General features: G+C 37.6%; 2 protein-coding genes across 2 annotated transcripts; one reads left to right on the forward strand and one right to left on the reverse strand.

The window, feature by feature from the left end:
• Positions 1-96: 96 nt before the first annotated feature.
• Positions 97-2,815, reverse strand: ND-ASHI (NADH:ubiquinone oxidoreductase subunit ASHI). Its single transcript, XM_019046974.2, has 2 exons — positions 2,492-2,815; positions 97-812 (listed from the first exon to the last, which is right to left on the reverse strand). Exons 1-2 carry the CDS (start codon positions 2,685-2,687, stop codon positions 460-462), a joined length of 549 nt encoding a protein of 182 aa, XP_018902519.2. The 5' UTR covers positions 2,688-2,815; the 3' UTR covers positions 97-459.
• A 2,420-nt stretch (positions 2,816-5,235) lies between these two features.
• LOC109034049 (FACT complex subunit Ssrp1) lies at positions 5,236-20,061 on the forward strand. The gene is made up of 9 exons (XM_019046973.2): positions 5,236-5,479; positions 6,645-6,842; positions 9,504-9,818; positions 11,669-12,066; positions 14,134-14,266; positions 15,929-16,101; positions 17,675-17,897; positions 18,757-18,885; positions 19,757-20,061. The coding sequence occupies exons 1-8, from the start codon at positions 5,465-5,467 to the stop codon at positions 18,880-18,882; spliced, it is 1,581 nt and encodes a 526-aa protein (XP_018902518.2). The 5' UTR covers positions 5,236-5,464; the 3' UTR covers positions 18,883-18,885; positions 19,757-20,061.
• The last annotated feature ends 2,402 nt before the right edge of the window (positions 20,062-22,463 follow it).

Below are 22,463 nucleotides of genomic sequence, written 5' to 3' on the forward strand. Positions count from 1 at the left end.
AAATTGGTAAATGAAAAAGAGGAGAAAATAAGAGGAAGCAGACCTTTAGGAATTTATGGTGCTTTTGGTATTTTTTCAGGTAAGAAAGTTCACTGATTAAATCATTAAAATTTTATTTTAAAAATCAATAACAGTGTTTAAAGCAAACATTATTACTTTTAAAAATTCTGTGAGAATTTATGAGCTTTAATATAGAAATAGAGCAAACGATGAATTGTTTTGGCAAGGTTGACCAGCCTGATGACACGAGTATGATGAAACTTAACTTAGGTCATCTATGACTAAGTGTACAAGAGGAGAGGTTGTAATATAATTATTGGGAGTGCATAAGTGCCAAAGGTCTTTAGCATACACATAACAGATTCCTTTCATAGCTTGCTTTAAAACGAGATTTTTTGAGTTTCCCCAATGATTTTGAGGCTACCTTCACTATCCTTAAAATCAAAGTTTCCAAAAGTTTCAGTGCTTATAGATAAGATCAGGACTTCTATGTGCATATGTGTAATGAACTTTACCTGGTTCCGGGATGTGTCTTGCTAAGAATGGTTTAAAATGAATAAAATTATACTTTTGAGGTACAGTAAATAAGATAACACCAGTACCAACCGCACCAAGAAAACATAACCACTGTTTCCAAAATGGAATTCCCCAGACACCTGGATCTGTGATGGGCCATTCACCACGGTCTTCCGCAAGCATGTGTTCATAGATAATTAGTGGCTCACAATAGTCTCTTCTATCTTCCGGACACGTCCAAGGTTCCCAGTGGTCCTTGTTTATTATTGAAATAGGGGGAAGCTTTGGATAGTCACCTGAAAAGGAACAATGACATGAATAATTATTATTAAGAGATTTCAAACAAGCATGAGCACTTCAAAAACGGTAGAATATAAGATCATCATGTTCTTCACAGAGCATTTTGCACATCTTTATTAATGGACGGTTTTGTTACTCTTGGTCTGTGTAAGATAGGGACACTAGCTTTTGTCATATACTTAATTCATCCCAATCAACATATACTTCAAGGAAACTCAGCTTCTTGAAAAGCACAATCAGAGAAAGAGAGCTACATGACCTTTACATACTGATGAGCAGATTGCCTGTGGGATGATCAAGGCTTTTTAGCAATATCTTGCTAAGGATGTTATCATTATAGAGAACTAGCTCATCGCAACCTCACTGATCTTCTGAAATTTTTCAAGCCCGTCAATAATACCTGTTGAATGGAACTTCAGCTTTAACCTTATATTTCATGTTGTTGGTGGCATAATTCACTTTTGACTTTCACTGAGTCAAAAGTGAATTATGCCACCAACAACAGCTAAAAGGCCTGCAGCTTTTTCGATTTGGTTTTCGTAACTCGCTATTTCGATAAGCCGTACACACCACATTAGCCGCCTCACTATGTCATTTGCGTATATATCTAACTAATAAAAGGGACATTAAGAAGTTTGTTCAGGGAATAAGTCCTATAACCTGTTCAAGATCGGGAGAGCCGTCAAAAATCTATGTGAATTACATTAAGTTGAGGCAAGGTAGCATTCAATCCATTGTCACAAGTCACCTAGCCGACCCCACACTGCACAGAGGGTTTTTTATTTGTTTATTTTTAGTTTATCATTTCAAAAACTGCTCCTGGCTTAAGCTGTACAGGAAACCACCACATACCAAGACTTATAATGCCCTGCGCGAAACATGGAGAATGACAGTTAACAGGAGTCGAGACACCCCCAACCCTGCAGAATAGGGCAATTAATTCTGATTTGCCACTGTTCTTCCCATATTGAGCAGACTATAGTATGATCATAGAGTATATAGAGTTTTAATGTAAATGGGAGAGCTGGCGCCATGTTCTGCTCGACGAGTTCCAAGCCCGATGTGCACCAAGCTTTGGTCACTTTTTTATCACGTATTCAATTCAATACGGCAGTGTGGGATATGTGGTAATTCCTATCTTCTTTGTTCACATCGGATGACCGGGTAGCTGTGTATCGAAAACAATCAATCATGTATCGAAAAAGTGACTTGGTGTTGCACAGGAGTCTCGGAATTCGGGACCTGAAAAATGCTTAGAGGAGGTGCCAGCTCTCTCACTTACATTTCGGCTCTATGTACTCTTTGGCTTTCATGAGCATTAATGATCATCCATCATGATTAGGACAGAAAATGCTCAACACATTGCTTGGGTAGGTGCCCATTTTCTTTCAATAAAAATAATGTTGATCTATGAAATTAGCCAGTGAATAATCTTGAAGAGGGAAATTTTAGTGTGGTGCCTTCTCACAACTTCAGAAGACCATCAAGTGAACTCACTGATACTTTTATGATGGCTCCTTAGGACACTAACGATTCCATGAATTGCTTCAAAGCTTAAGGAAAAGGGCGCTGTGCGCTGTTTCATCAAGGAGGCTCCGCTCCTTGGATTGGGACTTGGGTATACAGTATTTCAAAGTTTGAAAATGAAAGATGTGTTGAACAGTAAATAACTTACCCCAGCCCCAGCCATCATCTTCATAAGGTTCATATTCCTCAGGCAGCAAATTGTACTTTTTGGCAGCCGCTATTCTCTCCTCCTCAGTTTTAGGATATGGACCAGCTTTCCAATGTTTATTCCAGTGACCACATCGTACCGATGTTACCAGAGGAATACTTTTTTTGATTGAAAATACCGACAATCTTGACAGCATTTCTCAGGGTAGAGGAGAATTACAATGCTCCAACAAAACGACCGCACTACATACACTTGAGGACTAGCTACAGATTGATTAGAGCAAGTGACCTCGTAATCCTTGATCAATAACGATCAATAACAAGCAGAGAAGAGAGAGTCAGATCACAGAGCGGGAGTAGCTGGTGGAGCGTGCATGAAGCTCGCTCGGACTCCATGATTATACTCTGTTGCTCTCTCCTCTCCTCTACTCTTTGCACATCACATAATGGCGCCAAGCACAAATTTCACTCTCGGAGAAAAATTAAACTGCTCAGCTCAGGGAATTGACCTTTTTGATCGGGATTAAATTTCTAAAAGAGTTCAAACCAAGTACTAACCAGGGTAATTCTCAAAATTCTTTGGCAAGACATTTTTCTGATATAATTTAAGGATTACCTAAGGAGGGAAAATCTTTAGCATATCTGGAGAAATCACAAGCTTGTGTGGGGGCCCCGCAGCGTTCTGAGGCATTGAAATCAAATTCTAAACGTACCTACTTACATTTTGAATTTTGATGGAAAATAAGGGGGGGAGGGGCTTCATTTATATCTGAGCCATGGGGATGCCAGATGATGAGGGATGAGTTTGAGGATTTTTGCGCTCAGCAGAGATGTTTTCAGGAGCATTGGGGGAACTAGTTAGGAGGAGGGGGGAGAAATATTACCCTCTCCTGACTTCAAGAAATATGAGGGCTTTTGCTAAGTTAGCTGTGTTGCTAGACTTTCATTGTGGAATTTGTAATTCTACCAAAAATATTTCCATGTGAAGATGAACCATCAAGCTAAAAATTTAACTCAGCATTCGCACAAATTTATAAATTTTTTTTTGTGGCACAATGGTACAACTTCTGGGAAACATCCTGTTAAAGGTAACGAGGCACTTAGCATATTTCTTGAAAAATTTGCTAAAAAAATATCTTTGCACATTTCTGCTTTTGATAACTTATACCTACAAAAGTACATAACGATCCAAAAAGTGGTGAATTTTACCAGTCAGGCATCAAGGGGTGAAATATGGGAGCATAAATATAGCATTAGGTACCTAAGATGACATTTGAATCAGTGAGTTCGAAAATACACCAACTCGGAAAAAAAAATTTTCAGGAAACACCTAAAACTTCGCAGCGGGCGAAGAAGTTAGTTTAAGAAAAACTTTTTTGGTGCCAAAGGACGCAAGAAGTACTCTAGAGACTTTAACGCACCAAGTTTCAGATACTGATTTTTCATAGTCTGCCCTGAAAAATTTATATTTTTTGACCTGAATAACGCTTGAATATTTATATAACTTGTTGGCACAAGGTATACTGAACCGAAAAAAGAAAACCGCAATCGGATAGTCACCCGTTTCCCTTGATCGGCCAAAAATTGGTATTTCCAATGAAATTCTTCGATTCTTCCCTTTTCCCGTCGCTGTTTCGAGCACTTCCGATTGCAATTTCGAAATATCCTTTTGCGTGCAGATGCTTCTACTTATCCATAAGTGTTACTAAACCGTAAAAAAGTGAAAATCGAAAAAAACCCGTGTTGGAGTGTTTCCGAACTCACTGATTCATTTTACATTATTGGAAACATGATTATTTGGATAGATAAGGTGGGGAGACGGCAGACGATAGGATGGGTTAGAGTAGGTATTGGTTAGAGAGTGCTCGAACTGCTCTGAGTTCCCGTCGCGCCACGCAGCCATCTTGCCTGCTCATTCCGAGGGGGTCTTTGCCTGCAAAAAGTAAACATCAAAGTATTCTATGGAAAAGTGAGGTTAAGCCGCACTACACCAACAGAAGAATCTGTGCATGAAAGAAAAAGAAAGAGACTTTTTCACTCTTTCATGATCTGTGTCTGTCTGCATAAATATTAAATTCCTAAATTTCATATAATTTCATATCTTTAAATTATTTCACAGCCTTGTGAAATTTCATGAAATATTTGACTGAATTCCATTCATATGAATCTCGAGATATGTCAGTAAGAGTATGTCAGTACCCAGTACCATGTCAGTACATGCAGTAACCAGGGACCAGTTCTATAGGACCCTGGACTCCCGTAAGAGTCAATGTAAAAATTCGTGAGCAGTACTAGTGCTGCATTCTCGCGTAGGATCCTCGCAACTCTCTGCTGTTATCCAGTTGTTGGACTTCATTAAAATCCGTAGGATCGCGTATAACTGCAAAAAATCGAATTTTTCACCGTATTACTACATGCGGCGGACCCTCCATGTCGAAACGGGTCGAAAAACGCCAAAAATATACTTATTTTTCAAGAATTCAGCCGCCTTATGTGTTATTTTTCAATCTCCGGCTTAACCTCACTTTTGGAGCGGGCGATGGATGAGTCGAGGTTCGGGGGGAGGATCCTCTGAGTTGACTAGGATCCTACGCGAGAATGCGCTGCAATCACCCGCTCACAACAGAACGGCGTCCTATAGAACTCGTCCCTGCAGTAACTGTATACTGTAATCAAAGACATTGTAATTCGAAAAATATGTCAAAATATTGGATATTGTAAGGAGGCCTTATTCTGTAAACAAAACACTCGAAGTCGGAATGGCCGAATGGCGGCAAACAGCTTCCAGGCAACGCTCGGCATGACAATCCCTCTCAAGTCGCAAGCTTCTTTGCACTAATTTTCATTGCCGAGGACTGTGCTGTATTTATTCTATTTGAATTTCTTACCTGGTCCATCGGAAGTTATCCCTCCACTTGTTTCTAACGTTGCATCTCAAGATTAATTGATTCTAAGGCTCTGGGCGCCAGACAGGATGTCTTCAAGCAAGGTAATGAGATTTTTAGATTTCCCCTTGCTCCTCTCGCGATTTTGAGCCAGAGGATTGCATTTTATCATTTTTGCCAAAAACAAATGAGTTCTAATCCAGGAAAATATAAAGTGATTGCAATCCAAGTAGTTGTCAATTATTACCTGGAGTTAGATGCTGAGTTCCGGAATATACAACATTACTGGTAACCAGATTCCCACAAGGTTTTCCCAAGCAAATCTTGATCGAGTCCTATCACTGATAACAACCCTTCAGCTAAGTTCTACACCAGTGATATCTGAACAATTTCACCCCATTATGTTCCAAAATCATCACAAGTTTTGAACTTCACCATTCCACCATGTGTGATGAGACTGTAGTGCCGATCAGGGCTGTCGTCAGCTAAGTTGGTAGTTGCTCCCTTTCCGTCTGCAAGCAACTGCATTGAAGTTGTCCAATAGCAATCGAGGATTGATTATTGCTTGGTCTAAAGCATCGTCGCCACCAAGCGCAGAGACGTGAATCGGTCCATTCCGCATTTCAGTCAAACTTCCAACTTAGCTGACAACACCTCTAAGTAAATACCTCAACGTTGCAGAGCCCTCCAACAATTTTCGCTTAGTTCTCTTGTACTGTAGCTCACAGAAGCAAGAAAAGAAGGGATAATAGTCACATCAACCAATCAGCTGTCTGCCTATTCGTTAGGGCATAACTGTCTGCTGAAGGTGCCGTATTCTAACGTGACATTTGTCCATTCTTTTCCACTTCTAATATCCTTAACGAAAGTATTCTATCCAGAGTCAGCAGACCTCTACTGGTAATTGGTGCAAGTGCGAGGGTTCTACATGGACGGCTGAAGATTTCCATCGAAGAGGCATGCTTTCCATAGTAATTCTATGGCTTCCGCCTATGTTGCAAATTATGTGTTCCATACTGGCATGTAAGGATCATGGACCATTATGGTTTTCATGCGAAATTTTAAAACTAATTTGAAGTTTTTTTACAATTGCTCAACTATCTAGGATGAGTGCTGATAATTCCTGTGAATATTTTGTAAGTAGAAAAAATTATGCTCCATCTTACCCTAAATCTATTAATTCACTGATTAAAGTGACCCATGATGGTTCAAAATTTTATTTGTATGCAGTGTGTCAACTATTGATCACCATGCCTCTTGTCTTTATAGAGCACAACTTCAGATGGAGATCAGACAAGAACAAGTGATAAGAAATACAGTATTAAAGGCTGGAATTGGGGTGGAGTAAAATTTGATGGGCCTATGCTCACTTTTGAAGTTGACAAACTACCTGGTTTTGAAATTCCGCTGGATAAAGTGTCACATTGTACTACAGGAAAGAATGAAGTTACAATAGAATTCCATCAAGTAAGTTGTCTTATCATTCTCTCTCTTTGAATTCCTCCATCATTTCTTTGTATCAGATTTTTCCAGGTAAAACAGAATTGTTGAATTTTATCATTATCAAAGAGAATTAATGGATGAAGAAAAAAAATTGAAGAGTTAGAAACTTTACAGTTAAATAAGTTGGCCTCCATCCAATTTATGTGCAGCACTTCGCCTTGCAAAAGGTCGCAAAGTTAACATGAAGGCATGGCTTTAACATGAAATCTTTCATTGAACTACTGACCCATTTCTCATTGCCTCAACTATTTCAAAATGAAGTCACTATCACTAAAATGAGTTTTGTGACTTATTTGGACCTAGAATCATGTTTCGGGGGTTTTAGAGCCAATAAAATTTTAAGCAGAAATCCGGAGATTAGATCCCATGCCAGCTCGATAATCAGGCAAGCGTCTGAGCCCCTCGGCCACTGGGAGAGGGTATCTTTGTCATGGAAATTAGCCATATACGAGGTTCTCCGCCAGGGAGCTCTCCTCGCTAAAAATGGTTTACCACCCGTCTGTCAGGAGCGATGCGCCATGCCAGAGCCGCATAGCCTCACTTCTCACATGTTTCGTGTGTAGTAATTGGGTAACAAATAGTTGCTTTGTGCTTTGTGTAATCACTGTAAGCGAGGAATCAATCATGTTTGTGCAGTATTATTATATTTGTGTTCAGTATCTCGTAAAAAGGAGCCGCGAAAGATGAAATCTGCCGGGATGCTTAAGTTCATGAACAACATAAATATTAGCTTCGAATATAGACCTAAGTGTCAGTTCTATTGTTAGCTTCGATGATTCATAGTATGTAAGTACCTAATTAGTCGTCTAATTTTGCTGGATGTGTACGGAGTAATTTGGAGATAATACTTTTGATATTCTGGGTTTCACCTGACCCAAAGCATTTGCTGCTAATACTCAGGAGTGTCCAGTCTCTTTCAGCGGAGGGCCCAATCGACAATTTTATTTGCCCGTCTCCAATTTTAAGTCCAGACCAAAGATCTTTTAGGTATTTAATTTACTGACCCAGGTGGTGCTTGATGTCAACTTTCAAAAATTTAAAAGCATTTTTTCAAAATCTAAGGTCTTGTCAAAGTGAGCTCCTGGTGTGAATTTTATAGAAATCATGTTTTGCCCCTAGTCCCCCCCCCCCCCCAAATTTTGGCGCCCCAAAATCACTTGACGTGCATACTTATGGAGACCATAAATATGGTCTTTCATGCAAATTTTGAATGAAATTGAACTCAAAGATTTTGAAATATGGCCGTACGTAGATTTAGGGGATGCTGGACGGACAGGCACACATTTTTCCAAGTGTGGTTATTCTGACTCCAGGCACCTTAAAACGCCCAAAAATTAGGAAATTTCACTTTTTTTTTTTTTTTTTTTTTTTTTTTTTTTTTTTTTTTTTTGAGGATGACAAAACTTTGTCTACCTGAAAGGGGAGCAAGAAATTTTTTCCTGCTGAAAAAGCCTTCCTAAAAACCTTGACGTTTAAGAATGTAAGCTGTACTTGAGCTAAAGGTAATACCTACTCTTTCTTAAGTTCCAAGTGAATTTAGAGTTGTGAATTTAAATGAGAGGTAATATTAATATGGTTTTTTGTCTTGATAGTATCCATTGGACTCGGATAAAGGGACGAGTTCTACTGTGTGATCCACAAGTACCTCGCCACTCCTTATTGTTCTTGCCCCTTTTCAAGGTAGTCCTCTCGAAATTTTAGGGGATCCCGAAAGTAGTTTCCTTTGACCCAGAAGCACTGAAAAAATTTTGAGTCTCCATCTCAATTCATTCAAAAGTTTCAGGAGTGATGCCTGGTGCTAGTGGTGTGGGAGATTTGGATCACCCATATTGGACCCCTAACTTCTTTGATAGCCAATTTAGAAATCTGTAAGCAGTTAGTTGAGCTGCCAACTCACGTAGAATCCTAACAACTAACTGATGTTAAGCACATCATAAAAAATCCATAATGCCGTGAATGTCTGATTTAATTTGGTCTTGGCAGCCATTTTTAAGGGCTGCAATATTCAGAAGGATTAAAAGGGGTCGAAAAATGTATAAATATCTCTATTTTCCAAAATTCGGCATATGCAAGTATGGTTCTTTTAATATTGGCTTATCTTTGTATTAAAATGAGCGATGGATAGATCGAGGTTCGGGGAAGTATCTTTTGACTATAGGAAGATCTTATGTTAGGTTGCAGTGTGATCGGATGTCATACCAGTGAATCATACTGTTAAACTAGTCCCTGCCTCACATTCTTGAATTGTTGCTCTGTACCTTGCCCGCGTATTTAAGGAAGGTCATATGAATCATTTGCATTATCATTATTTGAATCTGAAAATGTATCGATTCTACATCATCATTATTTGGTGTATTTCATATAAAAATTCACATTTTTTACCTCTGCTATCTCTTTGTTATACTATTGTGCTAAGGAGAATGGCTGTCCAAAAACTGCTGCAGTGCCCAATTTTCGCTGATAATTTCAGAATTACAGGGAAAATTTGGAACACACCTTGAACACAATTTCTCTCATCAAATTTTACAGTTTGATTTATCAATAGAGATTTCAAAAATGTGATGAATCAACTCTTTAGCGATGTGAATTTCTTGCTTAGTGACCTTAAATTTGTTTGTTCTCCAGAATGATGAAGCTGCAGTCAGTTTGATGGAAATGAGGTTTCATATCCCCTCTGCCGAGGTAGCTGGTGCTCCTGATCCAGTTGAAGAATTTCACGATCAAGTAATGCAAAAAGCCTCTGTCATCAACGTTTCTGGTGATGCTATCGCAATTTTCCGAGAAATTCCATGTGTCACCCCACGTGGTCGTTATGATATCAAAATGTTTGAAACCTTTTTCCAACTTCATGGTAAAACATTTGACTACAAAATCCCAATGTCAACAGTTCAAAGGCTGTTTTTGCTTCCACACAAGGATGGTAGACAGAAGTTTTTTGTGGTAAGTTGGTCTTTACATGTCTCCATCTAACAAGGTGGAGAAATGGTACTGGGTCCACACCATTTCGCAGGAATCAAAGCCAAGAAATACCAAAAATTAAAATTAGAGTCAAAAATAAATTTTTAGAACTCTAATGTGCACCAGTACGAAACTGAGGGGGGAGAGTGTTCAGCTCAGGCAGTTTGCATTGGAATATTAAGTTGGAGTCACGCCGAGAGATCTATACCGGTTTGGACCTTATTAGACCTCATCAGTAGATCACACTCAGCAGTGAACCCAACTTAACGTGCCACAAAATCCAAGACTGCATTAAAACGCCGTTATGAATATGACCCGAGGCATGACACAAAAGTGTGATCCTCGCGCCATCTACCGTTGCTGCTGAACAACTCTCATAACAAAACAAGGAAAACCTAAGAAAATGATTATCGGGCTGGTTAGAGATGCAAACGCATCTAGACGCAACCGCCCGCTTCTGAACAAGAGAAAACTTCTGCCGAGTGTGATTTACTGATGAGGTCTAATAAGGCCCAAACCGGTATAGATCTCTCGGCGTGACTCCAACTTAATATTCCAATGCAAACTGCCTGAGCTGAACACTCTCCCCCCTCAGTTTCGTACTGGTGCGCATTAGAGTTCTAAAAATTTATTTTTGACTCTAATTTTAATTTTTGGTATTTCTTGGCTTTGATTCCTGCGAAATGGTGTGGACCCAGTACCATTTCTCCACCTTGTTACGTACAGTTCGGGCGACTTCTTAGTGTTTAATTTTTTCATGTCTCCATCTTAACATCAATTAATTAACTCTAAATATTCCTTTAATCCATTAGCATGTATTGATGAGTATACTCTTCATGGTGCGTCTGGGACAAAAATGTATTGACGAGTCATTGCGCGCCATCTTGCAGCATTGCTAAGTGATTCTTTTCGTCGTTTTTCTCTGACTTTTTGATAGATAGTGCTACTAGCATTGTTCTAAATGTCATTCTGGAGGATTCTGTTGCTAACTTGAATGAATTCTAGTGAATTTTTTTTTTATAAGAAGCAACAAAGTGTTTTTATTGAAAAACAAATTGTATTGCCAGGCGCAACCAGCGCAAATAATGGCATGCAAATTGGTTTAGGTGCAATATTTCAGACATGATGGTCATCGAGCAGCTGGTGAATAAAATCTTTTTCATACGGATGATATGTGCCGAGTATTTTGCCTCATGTGACATACATTGTAAGTGGTGTTAAATATGAGGCTTGTACCTTCATATGTTACATGCGAACTGATCTGTATTCACTGTGATTCTTTGCAAACTTGGGCAGTTAATAGATGACTGAAACTCCCTTTATTTATTTGGTTGAAGACCAAGTGTGCTTTCTTTTACAAATATGATGGTTGCATGGAAGTAAACTATAAAATTGCTTATCTACTTTCCTTTGATCCCAATGAGTGATTGAATTATTTCCTTGTTTGGGTTTTGAAGTCCCATCTGCAATTCTTATCCCTGAAAATCCCTTCTCAGGTAAATAGTAAATATGTCTCAGTGAATCGACTCAGTGAAGAAAGAGTCAGAATCTTGGCTCCCACTAAGTATCTCAACAAAAGGAACTCGAGCAACTAAGGCTGCTACGCTAATAGCCCATATGCCTCAGACAAAATGTATTTGGAGTCATAATTTTTAAATCCAACATGTAGCTTTTCAATGGTTAAGAGTAGGTAGGTTCTTTGCAATTTGACAGTTTGAATCTTTCACAATGAGAAATCTTGTGTAAATTGCCAAAAAATTTGAGTACAAGAACACTTGCAGTTAAAGCTGATTTTTCTCATGATATTCCTATGTTTGGCCTGTATGTTGCAGGTGAGTGTTGATCCGCCAATCAAGCAAGGTCAAACTCGGTATCCGTATGTTGTTTTCACCTTCAACTCAGATGATGAAGAAATTTCCATAGAACTTCCGCTGTCTGAAGAAGAATTGAAAGAAAAGTATGAAGGAAAGTTGTCAAAAGAGTTGTCTGGTCAAACGTACGATGTTTTGGGGTCCCTAATGAAAGCCATCACAAAGACTAAAATTATAGTTCCTGGAAGTTTTGTTGGTGCCTCTGGCACTCCAGCGGTTGGATGTTCCTACAAGGCTGCAGCTGGATACATATACCCATTAGAGCGAGGTTTCATGTTTGTGCACAAACCGCCAATGTACATAAGATTTGAGGAACTTTCTAGTGTCAATTTTGCCAGAGGTGCAGGAAGTATGACAAGGTTTGTTCAATCAAATATTTAACTTTTTTTTTTTTTATTTTAACCAACGTCTTTTTTTTGAGTTGCTTTATTCCTGCTACATTCTACCATTTGGTTCCACTAAAGCAGAAATGCTGGTCGCAAAAACAGCAATTCTTGGTCGCAGTGTCTCAGAATATCCGCTAACATTTTTGTGCAATTAGGTGAAAAAGAAGATGAAGACGAAGATGTTGTCTTCACATTAATGTTAAAAGCTGTGAGGGGCAGATCTCAAGTTCATCGCAAAGCGAGGAACAGGGGGTCCAGGGGCACTCCCCCGCTAGGTGTGACAGCTCGCAAAGCGAGCTAATCACGGCTAGTATAATATAAAGCTACGGTACTGACGAGGGTGTCTACAAATCCAGAATTTCTGGAAACTCCGGAAATAGTACCGATTTTTTAAGGGAGGTCCAGACGTACTAAAATAGTGTGAAAATTCCGCAAGAGGTCCGGAATTTTTTCATTGTTTTGTTATTTTTGTCTCGATTTGAGCGAGAAATTTTTAGTCAAATTTTTATCAAAAATTTAGTCAAATGGAGGTACTGAAAAAGTAATGAATTTCTCTGTTAAGGAGGTAGTGAATTTTTTGAGAATGTACGGAAAAAGCACTGTAAAAGTACTGATTTTTGGCCAGCCTGTTTTAGGAGACACCCTGCTGATATATTCATCAACATTTCACTAAAAAACTGTTGAAGCGATTTCCTTCAAACTTGGCAAGAATGAAGCCAAGAGCTATCAGAGCATGTCTAAAAAATCAATTTTCATCATATTCGTCTCTGAAGCCCAAAAAACTGAAAAGTTGTTTTTCCCTTTTCTAATGCATGGGAGATACAAGGTTGGTTGATACAAGGAGACCCCGGTTTGCCCTGCTCCTGACCGATCGATTTTTGTAAATTTCGGTAATAGGGAGTCAGGGTGTTTTCAAGTCCGGAATTTCCGGAAATAGCACTGATTTTTCAAGGGTGGTCCAGAAGTACTGAAAGAGTGAGGACTTTATGCAAGAAAGTCTGGAATTTTTTAATTTTTGTCGCAATTTGAGCGGGAAATTCAAATTTTTGAAATTTTTCGAATTTCGTCAGTTGAAGGTATTGAAAAAGTCCTGAATTTTTCTGTCGAGGAGGTACTGAATTTCTTGGGAATATACTGAAAAAGTACTGAATTTTGGCTAGCCTATTTTAGTAGACACCTTGGGAGTATTTATTGAAACTCGAATTTAAGGTCAGATTTTCCAAGTTCCATTAACTCAGCCGACAGTCGTGGTCTGAAAGGGTATCTCGGCTTCTATTCGGTTGATTTTGGAGTACTTTTTGACGAGAAATTCAATTCTCAAAATTCAAGATGGTGGCCGTCAGTATCTTGATCCCTTTTTGGTCAACTTATGTGAAACTTGGTACTGAGTGATATTTTTCTACAAGAAACTAATTTTTTGTCAGTTTTGCGGTATTTCAAAAATTGAAGAGGGCGGCCCTTGCCTCAAATATTATCTCGGCTTCTCTTTGATCCACTTTTGAAAGTCAGTATGAAGGGGTATTTTTTGACGGAAAACTTGAATTTTTTGTTAAATTTTAAAAATTCCAAACTTGCGCCAATTTGCCGCGGTTCGCAGAGCAAGTCGCGTAGCAAGTGCGAAGCGATAGCTCCGAGATCCAAGGGTCCAAGGGGTGGGAGCCCTTTTGCTGGCTGTGACGGCTGGCTACAGCGAGCCCGGAACAGCTAGTGCATTCCTAGAAACTACATGCTCAAAGAGAACTATACAAAAGCTGCTCAATTTTGTCTTGAGTAAAAAAATGTTTATTGAAGTTTTCAGCAAAGGTGTAAGTTCATCTCAATTATTTTAATCAATTGTAAGAAACTCTTCTTTATATAATCATCTATCTAAGATCTATCAAGATTCCACAAGCAGTAGTTTGTGCTCTAAAGACTAGCAAGCACACCTTTCCTGCTTTTGATGTCTCAATTGTAATTACAGAGAATCTTTAAACCCTGACTTATTAATTTTTGTTCATTTCTTACTTTGTAACAATACCCGTATTTTTCCTGCGTACACAGGTCCTTTGATTTTGAGATTATGCTCAAGTCTGGTATGGTTCATACATTTAGTAGCATCGATAAAGGAGAATATCAAAAGCTGTTCAATTTTGTCTCGAGTAAAAAATTAGTCATCAAAGATACCAGCAAAGGCGTAAGTTAATCTCAATATTTATTTCAATTTTTTACTGTCTTCATGTTGGGTATAAATGTCTTGCCACTCTAGGCAGCCATTTGTGTGATGCTGCGTGTGTGTTGAGATTGTGCTTTGGAGGGTGTGTAACAATGGTTGGTTGGTTGGTAGGTATGTTTATATGGTGCTTATGTATTGGGGTATGTATGTATGGTTGGTTGGTAGATACATTTATTTGGTGCTTTTAACAATTGAGCCATTAACACCTTAGAGGAGAGATCAAAATATAGTACAGAATTTAAAAATTTAAAAAGTAGGGGTCACAAAAGGTAGTACAAAATTAAAAGTTAGGACAAGGTATGTATGGTTGGTTGGTAGATATGTATGTATGTATGTATGTATGGAGAAAGAGACTTTAGATTAAAGTATCACTTAATGAATCAATTTTGTCTCTATCATCTGCTAGTATAGGATACGGACAGTTTCGGATCTTGTATTCGTTTGAAAGCATGATCTGCCCAATGCTCCAGCTTCTCACGATCATCATTGGTAGTGTTATATTCTCATGCTGTGCTGTAGCAGTTCAAGTCACCCAAAACTGTGTTTATATTTTGGGAGCGGAAATTATCCAGTTTGTGGAATTTGAATGGGAAGTTAGGTGGTTTGTACACTGATGTGATGGTAAATGATTGGAGCTCCATCGTTAATATCTTTGTATCTTTGACTTAGGCCATGGCACAGGAATGTACACTGATGTCGGGTCTAACAAATATAGCCTTTCTGTACTGCTCACATGGCCTCTCTATGACTAGATTAATACCCTGGATCTATGGTCTGCAACTATTTGGTCCTGTGTGGGTTTCTTGTGTAACTTAATTATCACATTCATTGCGACATCACATATCATACCGTAGAATTTGTGAATTTACCTACTTATAGGCCCTCAATATTAGAAGAATTTGTCACAAGAGATGGCCTTGTATAAGCCCATTTTGAAGCCTCTATGAAGCACTAATATGCATCTTTGGTCTTGGTGGTTCAGTGTCAGCAGGATTGGCCGACTAAGTTGTTGCCAATAGGATGCCCGATGGCCATGGGTTCCTCTGGTAGTTTAAAGCTGAGTGTGCTCTGATGGTTGAACATTAGCCTGTGTCACACTATCAAAATACTCCATCAAAATGTTAAGGTCAAGGACTGTGATTGGTCCAAGTCATCGAACAAGCCGATTACAACCCCTGACCTTGATATTTTGATGGAGTATTTCGATAGTTTGACAAAGGCTATTGTAAACGGAATCAGCCTAACTGCATTTCACATTGCCTAATTTTCTCTTGACTTTTATTTCTCTACATAAAACAAAACTACTTGACGCCTTTGAACGTTCAATAAATTTACCCCAGACTATGAAGAACATATGCACCAAATTTTAAGTTTTAGCGTTGTTTAGTTTTCCGTTTGAAAAATGAAACATCAAAGAAAATTGGCCAACATCTGAGGTAGTTTAACTTGACTGGTTGAATCCGTCCTTATCGAGTGCAGATGGTATGAGATCACGTGATTATATTCCAATCATGAATATATGGGATGTAATATCCTGTGGAGAGGTGGGACAAATGAGATCAAGCGCTTCCAGCACAAGGTATCGATATGTGCAACTGATTTTAATTTTTCTTTTTGTTGCAGAAAAACGTCACCTACACAGAAGACCCAGGCAGTGATGATGCTGATGAGCCAGATGCATATCTTGCTAGAGTGAAGCGTGAAGGCAAAGAGAGAGAGGAAGATGATGATGATGAAGATGAAAGTGATGATGAAGACTTCAACCCTGGTGAAGAAGGAAGTGATGTTGCTGAAGAGTAAGTGCTTTAAAGTCCCTGTTGCTAGATTTTAATCAAGAAAGAAAAACTTTAGAATTTGATGAATCTTGTTCCTGTCTGGAGAAAGGGTACCTTTTCTCTGTAACATAACTAGTCCTCTTAAGTTTACAAGGAAACCTTTCAAAGATTCAGCACGAGCCGGTCAGTCACGTTCTGGTAAGCAACTCAGGCACTCAATACATTGTATCGAGAAGAGGGTCGAAACGATTGCAAAGGCTGTATACTATGCATACACGCCAACAAGTAGGAAGCAGATTATTTGAAAAAATCATGCATCTACGAAATCAAATGTGATACATGTGATAAAAGTTACATAGGAAAGACAACAAGGTCTCTCAAAGTTAGATTTAAAGAACCCACAAACAACATAAAATACAGAAAAATAGAAACATCAGCAGTGGCACATCATTATTGGCTAGAGAAGCATGGAACAGCAAATCAACCTATTTTTAAAAAATAAATAAATAACCCAAGGGAACTGGATGCCAGGAAAAAGCTTTACATACACAGGATAAAAAATTTCAATACAGCTTTGGTGGGTACTAATAGCAAGTTCTTTAAATACATTGAAATATGGCAATAGTCGAATACCAAAGCAAGGATTGGAAAAGAAAAGAAAAACAACTTTAGTTCGCTGCTGACTCAGGATGGAGCTTCTAGCTCTGAAATACGTCTTGTATAAATCACTGCAAGTGAGCAACGGAAATTTTTTTTAATTTTTCATCACAACTTTATCGCAATATATGAAAGAAACCTGGGTCATATTTCCAAAATCTAAATCAAGGGGGCTCATCTGAGGACTTTCCCCTGCCAGTAGCTGAGTAAAGGATGGAAATCGGCCCAGTGGGTTGGTAGAGCAAACAATGAAAAAAAATTAAAATTTAGTTAGTCAGAGAGCTTATAATTAATATTTTAACACTTTGGCTGCAACACTGTCCTGTGAGGATCGACATAAGAGAATAAATCGTGACAAAATTGGCAGGTAGCGAAACTATGCTCTATCTATTGTGCGGAGTATGACTGAGCCAAGCTATACCTCTAATATATCATCAAAGCCTCTAGAAGCGTATCAGCCCAGAGAGGATTGCAGGTGATTGTCATCAAGAAACAAGCACTGAAGAGGTCTACAAATTAAAAGTTTTAATTGAGATCAAAAACATTTTAATCAGCCATAAAGCACATAATAAATAATAACTTAAACCTGGGAAAGGCTACTGTAAAATGCAAAAGATGACACACAAAACAACAGGGACTTTCAAAATTATTACAATTTCATTTTTTGTAACCAGTCTTGGTTTCACAATAACAGAGAAACAGTGGCTCAATTTTTTTGATTTTCTCCGGTTGAGCATGAAATTTGAATTATTTTGGAATGTCCTGAGTTTTATGTGAGTCATCTTTTGCCCTTAACAGCAGTTTATTTTACTTTTAAGTGGCGTAGTAGTGGCCCAGAGTGTCATATGCAAAAGGGCTGGCTGTTAGCACTATTTTCTAAAGATGAGCAAAGGCTAGTCTTTCCGCTATTTTATAGCTCTGCTTTATGTATTTTTAGGTTCGACAGTAATCCAAGCACAACCTCCGAATCAGGAGATGAGGACTCAGACAGCAAATCTAAGAAAAAGAAGAAGAAAGAGAAGAAGCCGAAGAAAAAAAAGGGCTCTGATGATGATGATGGTGATGATGATGATGAAGATGACAATGAGGGTGATGAATCTGATGAGGGAAAAAGCGTTAAGAAGAAGAAGCCAAAAGAACCGAAGAAAAAGAAACCAGCTGTAAGTTTTTTTCACAAGTTTTTGCTTGGTTATGCTTTTGTATGTTCTTCAAAAATGATGAAATGTATATACTGTATTTTGATACATATGTATTGAAAATCCTCTATTTTTCAAACTCAAATTTTCATTGGACTAATTAGTTAAAAAAAAAGAAAATTGTTAGAGATTTGTTATGAGTCTTTCAATCATAACCTCCATTAATTTTTTAATTGTAATTTTGAGTTAAAAAATTGATCGCTCTGTCAACTGGAAAATTCTGTCTTTTAAAAGTATACTGAAATTAGTTTCATGATTTGTTTAACTGGAGTAGACTTAGGCTTTTAATGAGCGGGAGGTGTGAATTGACATACACAAAAAATTCCATTTTTTACTGATGAGTCGAGTTTGGAACAAGATTGCCCCTGTCAGGGAAAATTATAAAAGTGTCAGGGAAAAAATCTTTAAGTCACCTTTATTTGCTTTCTAGAATGGATTTGACATTTCTAACAACAAGGTTGAGGTGAAAATTATTTTAATTTATGTCTTTTTAACCATCTGTCTTCAATTCTCAGGAAATTTTACCAAAATGTGACGCAGAAATGTCAGGGAATCTCATTTTATAAAGTCTGTGGCAAACCTGTTGGAAAGTTTCAATGCATCCTGTATATTCTTCATAAAATTATGGCAAGGCTCCATGTGTTGTGGTGCTCAACATTCAGTCAAGTGGTCCATTCTTCAGTAAGGCCTCTTGTCTAAACTTAATTTCCTCTTCCCTAATACCCTCCTTGGCAGACAGGTGGTATCATTTCTTAGCAGTCAATGATTTGATTTTTCTGGATCAAATTGTGAGAGTCTCTAATTTTCTCAATCTGTTTTCCAGAAGGAGAAAGCGCCGCCCAAGGAAAAGAAAAAATCAACCGGAAGAAAGTCTGATGCAGTTTCACCCTCCAAAATTAAAAGTAAAGAATTCATCGAAGAAGAAAACACATCATCTGACAGTGATTGAGAGGTGAGCAACTAAAATCTGATCTTCTATGAGAAGATTAGTTAGTTCTAGTTTTATTAGTATAATTGAAAACCTTTAAATTGAGGTACTGGGTATGAAAAGTGCAGTGCTCAGTTGTCTTGTTTCAGAATTTCTTCAAATATTTCACTCATTTGAAGGGAAGTGCGTGCATGCTTACATCATTGAAAATTTTACTGAAAATCATTTATGACTCTGCAATAGCTCATGAAAAAAATTATAGAAAAATCACTATTACTTTCGTCCTTATTAGCATCAGAGACTCTTAAACACCGCAACCTAGAAGTACCATTCCGGCAACCTGTGTCGCAATTTTAAACCTTTTATGATTAAAGAGGTTCAGTCCAAAGAGAATGCGTTTTGAATCGATTCATGTGTAATTACACTGAGGGCATTTTTTTCATTATTGATTTTTTTTTTTTTTTTTTTTTTTTTTTTTTTTTTTTTTTTTTTAAATTGCATACCTCTTTCTCTTCTTACAGTAGTCTAATTTGAACACCATGGAGTAAGATGATACTATTTACATTGGAAGTACATGTCGAAAATTACCAGAGAGAATTTGCCACGAGGCTTGCCACAGTCAGGGAATACCAGGCAGGGTTTGACGTTTTGAACATCAAAGTTTGCCCAAAAACTATCTCAAATTATGTCTCTTTAACAATCTTGCATATCTTCAATTGATAGGAAAATTTACCAAAATGTGGCAGGGAAGTCAGAAAAATGTCAGGGAAATTCATTTTCAAAATTCTGTGGCAACCTTGTGGATAAACCCTAATACTGAGCTTGAGCTAGCAGTGTAATGAATGAATTGTTGATAAAATCAAATAATTGGTTTAATAATTTTGTTCTTTTTCAGGATGGAAAAATACATATTAAGTGAGAAAATACCCTCATCTGCATTTATCTTGTCATCGTCACCTTGTAAATTAAGTTATTAAACTGTAATATTTAAATTTAAGTTTGCTGCATATCGCTCTTCAAATGTCACTATTTTTGAATGCTTGATTTCTTTACTGGAGAATATGCAGCAGTATCTCAACTCATGATCTTAAAATTAGCTTTCGTATGTTAGTATTATTTTGTATTTTTTGTACCTTCGACCAAGATTGGTCGTGTCTTATTTATTTTATTAAAGTTTCACAGCTCCAACTTTCTCATGAATTTTTTGTTTTTCTTACAGTTTAATTGAAATATTCCATTGAAAATTTCCTTCAAGCTCACAGATAAAATATCAATGACTAAGTACAAGAAGTGTGCATCTCAATTGGAACCGTTTTTATTTTTTTATTTATTTTTACTTAATTAAGAGGCAGCAAAAATCTCTGCCTATCACCCGTTGCAATTAATTATATTGTTCTGTTGGTATAATAATCTTCTTTATTGGCAAATCCAAACTACTGTGTATACACAACAATAGGACTAAGGCAGGACAAATAAGACCAAGTGAACTGTATCATAGTTTATTTACAATAACAATACGTTAATATGTGTAATGTGCCTGTTGCAAACTTTTGTTAGAGAAAAAATAAGAGTTGTTCCTCACAGATAATGTCTCAAAAATCATCGTCAAACTCTGAAATGTATTCCTAACTTCATTTATTGCGTAAGAAATTTGCATTTTTTTAAGATTCGCGCTTCAAAAAAGATACTACAGAACAGGTGAACATTTTGTTACAGGAGTCGTTCCATTCAATCCCTGCTCAAAATGGCCGACGCTTTAGCGCGCAAGTTGATGAGAGCACAAGGTCAATCAAGGCGGATATCTATCATTGCGAGAAAAATGTGAATGTAAACACGCCAATTGTTATCAGGTGGTTAGAATCATCGTCCCGTCACTTGTGTTTTGGTGGATTGGCGTCGGCTATGTTGAATAGTGCGTGGTATCCTTGTGAGCAGGGGTTGGATGGAATGACTCCTCTAACGAAATGTTCACCTGTGCCATAGTATCATTTTTAAAGCGGGAAGCTCGAAAAATCGCAAATTGTGACGTAAGGAGTGCATTTCAGACTTCGCTCATCATGATTTTTGAGACACTTTCTATGAGTAACAACTCTTATTTTTGCTCTGGCATAAGTTTGCAACAGGCCCATTCTAATTACATGAAATAGTAGATAAGTACTTGTTTTAAACAAAGACGTAGACCTTTTCAAGTCGTAATGCAACTGGATTTAAGTTGTGTATTTACATATAAATAACAGGATGGTAGAATAGTGTTGGGACATACCCATTCTGTGGGTAAATTTAAACCAAAAATTCTCATTAAACTCAAATGAATCTTTTTGGTTTTGACCAGAATAGTGTAGACCCATCACTATTCTACCATCCTCTTACTTACAATTCTGTCCAAATCTGCAGTTTTTTTCTTAGCTTTACATATAAATTCAGGCAAACCAAAGAAATTGAAACAGTCCAAAATCTTGGATAATGTTGTATTGTCCTTATGAAACACTAATCAAAATGTTTCCCCAAATGTTATTGACTTTTTTTAATGAGTCAAGAAAAATCACCAATGATTTCAATATGAAATGTTGGCTAGTTTTCCTTAAAAAAAGAAATTACTACAGCGTTGCAGTCCAATGTACGCATTTTTCTAATTTAGCCATCAATGTATTTATAAGTATTGTTACAAAAAAATTTTAAGCTTAAGAAAGTTTCAAATATGAATGTAACATGAATCACCCGACTTCAGACAGTGAGCACTGAAGAATATGTATGCTTTATCTCACTCTGTATACATTTCAAAAGTAAAACATAAGGGTTTTTATCTCTCAACGGGTCAATTGCATCTAGACAGCTGAGGCACATTAATTTTTCCATCATACACTTAACATTCAAACTATTCTGAGCGCTTTCTAAACCCCCATTTAAACATTTAAACATCCTAGTAAAGACTTTGCTATGTCTGAACAGATTTGCCTTAAGAGAATTGAGTGAAATAAAAAGGACAAAAAGAGAGAAAGGTGGAAGGTTTGAGGTTTGAGTGAAAGGTTTCCAGGCATATTATTTACTCGTTTGTGAGCATGTGACTAACTTCGAACCTAGGCAAACTAGATAATGAAAGAAAGAGTACTTATTTATTTGTTGGTACCTGGATAAATATCTCAGGTTTTGTCATTTTTCCAAAATTACCACTATCAAGCCGGGCTCCTCATCTTTCAACATCAATATCTTGCTTTGCTTCAGATACTTACACCTGCTTATGCTGATCAATTACCCCAGGTAGCTGGCAGAGCCTGTTCCAGATAACTTTTCGTCTTTTATGTTAGGAGCGGTATACGAAATTCCCCACCTATTCCGCGCATACAGCAAAAAAGGACAATTTATCTGAAATGGGTGGTGATTTGATAAAGTGGTTAAGTGGATGAGTTACAAGAATTTAACTGCCTCCCCTGGTTGTGCAGGAGGCTGGTTACATGATAGTAATTGACTAGTTCTTTCTCTCTGGCTCAATACTTCTTGGACAGACCGTATTGGGGGTATTATTTCCAGCCAAAGGTACTTATTGGCAAGTTTTAAGATTCCAGTCCAGTTCTACAGTCGGTCCAGCTGGTTTCCAGATCCAA

This window comes from Bemisia tabaci, chromosome 1 (genome assembly GCF_918797505.1).
Source record: "Bemisia tabaci chromosome 1, PGI_BMITA_v3".
In the NCBI taxonomy this organism is placed as follows: domain Eukaryota; kingdom Metazoa; phylum Arthropoda; class Insecta; order Hemiptera; family Aleyrodidae; genus Bemisia; species Bemisia tabaci.